Source organism: Eulemur rufifrons, chromosome 7 (assembly GCF_041146395.1).
Source record: "Eulemur rufifrons isolate Redbay chromosome 7, OSU_ERuf_1, whole genome shotgun sequence".
Taxonomy (NCBI): Eukaryota; Metazoa; Chordata; class Mammalia; order Primates; family Lemuridae; genus Eulemur; species Eulemur rufifrons.
In genome coordinates this window covers 150,482,637-150,487,612 of record NC_090989.1, presented here as the reverse complement: position 1 = coordinate 150,487,612, position 4,976 = coordinate 150,482,637, and the positions used below count along the sequence as shown (strand labels likewise).

Here is a 4,976-nt window from a genome sequence, read left to right as displayed (position 1 = left end):
TTTTGAAGGCAATGGCTTTTCCATTAGGCTTGGAGGCCTTTGGGCTCCAACCTTATCTCCTATAGAGGAATTTCTATGCCTCAATGCTTAGTTCTTAGGAGCACCTGCCCTTGTTCTTTGAGCTTCACCATGTCTGTCTAAAGTCTACTCACTCACTTACTTTTGTCATAGGTGATACTCTTCTAGGATAATAATATTGTTTCATTTAGACTTAAAATAGTTATTTGGTTAGGGATGACTTATTCCTGAGTTCCCTTGAATCTGGAGTATGAAGGAAGTAGGCTGACAATTTATAGATGGCTCTTTTTCCTCCCTCAGTGCTTCAGATTCTTGCATTTCCTCAAGAACAGAGTCCCCAGGAGACAAACCAGTATTGCTTGTGTTCCTAACAGCTTGTCTCTAGGTAAGTGAAATCTAACTAGAGAACCCAGAATTGGTTATTATGGGGGCACTCATTCAGAAGTGGTGACAGACCTGTAGTGGGACTTACCAGTGACCACTATACCCGGATCCAGCAGACTGGAAACACAGAGCCACTCAGAAATGGGTATCATTTTACTCAAGTCAGTGAGAGTGGCCCACTGTGAAAGACAAGTGTGGAATAATTGGTTATAGGACAGATGAGAGAGTGCACCAATTTCTTTTTTTTTTTTTTTTTTTTGAGACAGAGTCTCACTCTGTTGCCCGGGCTAGAGTGAGTGCCGTGGCGTCAGTCTAGCTCACAGCAACCTCAAACTCCTGAGCTTAAGCGATCCTACTGCCTCAGCCTCCCGACTAGCTGGGACTACAGGCATGTGCCACCATGCCCGGCTAATTTTTTGTATATATATATATTTTAGTTGTCCATATAATTTCTTTCTATTTTTTTAGTAGAGACGGGGGTCTCACTCTTGCTCAGGCTGGTCTCGAACTCCTGACCTCGAGCGATCCACCCGCCTCGGCCTCCCAGAGTGCTAGGATTACAGGCGTGAGCCACCGCGCCCGGCCCAATTTCTTATCAAATGTACCTGAACTGTAGCAAGACTAGTTATCCCTTTGTCAGTCATCTGGTGGCACATCTTGAAACCGCTTATTAAACTACTAAATATGATACCTTAATAGTATAATGATCAGATCTAGGAAAACTGATAGTAAATTATTGGAAGACTCATTGGAAAGGTGATTGTTTCCTCAGAGAATATAGAATGGGCCTCTAGCCCTGTTCAAGAGCTTAGGTAATTGCAACTGCCACTGTTACTGGCTGTCAGAAGGCAACATGGAGCCAGCCTGTCTGTCAAACCCAGTAAAAAGAATACTGGGTGAACTGCATATTCTTAGGTTATGGGAACTTTGTGAATAGACCATGACTATTTATGTTCTGAAGAATTTGGTCTAGTCTAATGTGTGTGTGTAATATGTGTACACTTATGTGTCTATATATGTTTATATGTATATATGCATTGACAGATACCTATAAGAAAGTTAATCAAAACACCAACAGTATTTTCTGTGGGTGAAAGGATGTCAGGTGATTTCTGTTTTGTACTAACTGAGCGTTTTATAAAATGAGCATGCATTCTTTGCATGATAAAACCTTTTTATTTAGGGAGAGTAAAAGTGAAGGAAATAAAAATGTGATTAGTGCTTTAGTTTTACATTTAGCTGCTTAAACCACTTGGAGTTTATTTTTGTATATAGTATATCTATACTGGAAGTTAGTAGAGCAGATAAAGATAGATAGGTACAAGAAAGATAGTAATATATTTAACAACCAGTGTGGTACAGGCATTGTCCAATCATATCAACCTCCGGCCATAAACAATTTGTGCAGATATACAAGTGTGTACCAGCTGACTCTCAACCCCATTAGATCCATATATACCAACATGAAATGATCTCTAAGATACATTCTTTAGTGAAAAAAAAAAAAGCAAACTACAGAGCAGAACCTATAGAACAATTGTATTCATATAAATAGAATCAAATGCTACATGTGTATAGAAATTTATGTAGAAAAAAGGACTGAAAAATTATACTCCAAACTTGATAATCTCTGGGGGAAGGGAATGGGTTTGTTTGAGTAGGGTGAGGTAACGATGGCTATAACAATGACTATTTTATCCTACATACATCTATATTATCTAAATATTTTAAAGTGAGGATATATTCATGAGTAACTTGTGTGATAAGAAAAGTAAAATAAAAAGGGGTTTCAGAGACTAAAAATGTCGCTGATTCTGTATACCCTTATTCAGGGCATCAGGATTTCAAAGTTTGATGCTATTGTTATCACCATATTCCTCTCTTCAATTCTTTGCTTCCCAAGGAGTGTCCTGATGACAATGATTTGGTTTCCATACAGTTTTTCTGTATGAAGAGAATGTGTTAATCAGCTGGACATTAAGCACAAAAATTTTTCATTGTAAATTAGCAAAATGACTTTGTTTTCTACATCATTCCCCTTGTAAATTTGATTAATATACTTCAGATTTCAAAGCATTTCTTTGGCCACAAAGGTAGGGCCAGATCCTGGACTATGATGCTAGAGTCAAGTTACTGTCCAGTGAACACTTCTTCACTAACGACCACCTCTAACTTATTTTTCTGAAACCAAGTAGTGATATCTTGTTATCTTTCAGTAAGCAGAACTGCAGTTTTCAAACCTGTAGATTTTCCAGTTGGACCTAGGGGGAGAGCTATCAATGCTAAATGTTTGGAGAAAAAGAGAGGTCCAAAGAGACACTCATAAAGATGACTGAATAAGGAAGGATTGGTGAGATGGGCCTAGTGAAAGTTACAGCCTGGATCACCTTTGAAATGTTGGAAGGGACACTTTTAAATTATCACTAGTCTGCCAAGATATTGCTTACAGGCAACTTCAGGAAATATAATTACTATGCACCTAGTTTTTGAGGAGTAGAGACTATAGGTGAACAGTAAATTTCCACAATACTTAATTTACCCAAGTCTAGGATACTTAATTCTTTCACTTTTTCCTGGTTTTTTTTTTAGACAGAGTCTCGCTCTGTCACCCCAGGGAAGAGTGCAGTGGCATCCTCATAGCTCACTGCAACCTCAAACTCCTGGGCTCAAGCAATCCTCCAGCCTCAACCTCCTGAGTAGCTAGGACTACAGGCATGTGCCACCACACCCAGCTAATTTTTCTATTTTTAGTAGAGACAGGGTCTTGCTCTTGCTCAGACTGGTCTCAAACTCCTGAGCTCAAGTGATCTTCCTGCCTCGGCCTCCCAGAGTACTAGGATTATAGGCATGAGCCAACACACCCGGCCTCACATTTTCCTGTTATTTATGGATCATCTATGGATGAGCCCAAATTCCCTGGATTAGGTTTTAGTATTTGATTATTTTAGAATCAGTCATGATAAGGAATTTTATAGAATTCCTAACACCTGTCACTATTTAATCTCTTTCTTCAGAGAGCCTGGTCATCAGGGGTTTGCTTTTGGAGAAGGTGAAAATGCAAGCTGCGTAAGGAAAAGTAGAAATCCTGCAGAATGACTGAGTAGACAGCACATACACACACATGTGCAGTCACACACACACACACACACAAACAAACCTTTCCCAGGAGAACACTGTTAATTTAATGGTAATCATCTTTGAGAAAATACCTCATAAGTATGAATTTGAGAAAAGGTTTCATCTCAACTTGAACCTATTGGACAGAAGCCCCTTCAGTGCGTTACAAGCAGCATGAGCCAGATTTCACTCCAAATGAAACATCGGAGAGTTTACATACAGAAGAAACCTTCAAAGTGTAGTGAATGTGGAAAATTCTTTACTCAGAGATCATCTCTTACCCAGCATCAGAGGATTCACAGAGGAGAGAAGCCCTATGTGTGCAGTGAATGTGGAAGTTGTTTCCGTAAACAGTCAAATCTTACTCAACATCTGAGAATTCATACAGGGGAGAAACCTTTTAAATGTCATGAATGTGAGAAAGCCTTTCAAACAAAAGCAGTCCTTGTCCAGCATCTGAGAATTCATACGGGAGAGAAACCCTATAAATGCAGTGAATGTGGAAAAGCCTTTTGTCAGAACCCATCCCTCATTAAACACCAGCGAATTCATACTGGAGAGAAACCTTATAAATGTGCAGAATGTGGCAAAGCCTTCAGTCAGAGCATATGCCTCACTCGTCATCAGAGAAGTCATTCTGGAGATAAACCTTATAAGTGTAACGAATGTGGGAAAGCCTTTAATCAGAGTGCTTGCCTCATACAGCATCGTAGAATTCATTCAGGAGAGAAGCCCTACACATGTGCGGAATGTGGTAAAGCCTTCACTCAGAACTCTTCCCTTGTTGAACATGAAAGAACTCACACTGGAGAGAAACGTTATAAGTGTAGCGAGTGTGAAAAAACTTTCCGCAAGCAAGCACACCTTAGTGAGCATTACAGAATTCATACTGGAGAAAAACCTTATGAATGTGTTGAATGTGGGAAATCCTTTAGGCACAGTTCAGCACTTGTTCGACATCAGAAACTTCATGCTGGAAAGTGAAATTTGGAATACAATGAGTATGGAAAGGTTTGTATGAAACAAGGTTTGTACCCTTTTCCCTCCTTAAATTCTTGGGAGTTGACTCAATCTGCAGCTGGGATGAACATTTTGTATTTTGAATAGGCTTTGTGTCCTAAAAGTAAATAGACCTCAGAACTAGTTAGTCTTAAGTTTAATGCCTTCTCTGACACTTAATAGGTGTGACCTTATTTTTCTGAGCCTCAGTTTCCCCATCCTCCCCCAAAAGAATAATAGGGATATTTCTTAGATTTGTCTTGAGAATAAAATGATTGTATATGACAGTTAACTTCCATTAGTTAGCTGTTTTAAAAGTTTATAAAAATATCTAAATTTCTGGCTGGGCGCGGTGGCTCACGCCTGTAATCCCAGCACTCTGGGAGGCCGAGGTGGGAGGATCGCTCCAGGTCAGGAGTTCGAGACCAGCCTGAGCAAGAGCAAGACCCCGTCTCTAC

General features: G+C 39.8%; 1 protein-coding gene across 1 annotated transcript; it reads left to right on the top strand.

Annotated features, from left to right (window-relative positions):
* The first annotated feature begins 3,586 nt into the window (after positions 1-3,586).
* ZNF501 (zinc finger protein 501) lies at positions 3,587-4,503 on the top strand. The gene is made up of 2 exons (XM_069473532.1): positions 3,587-3,629; positions 3,680-4,503. The coding sequence occupies exons 1-2, from the start codon at positions 3,587-3,589 to the stop codon at positions 4,501-4,503; spliced, it is 867 nt and encodes a 288-aa protein (XP_069329633.1).
* Positions 4,504-4,976: the final 473 nt, after the last annotated feature.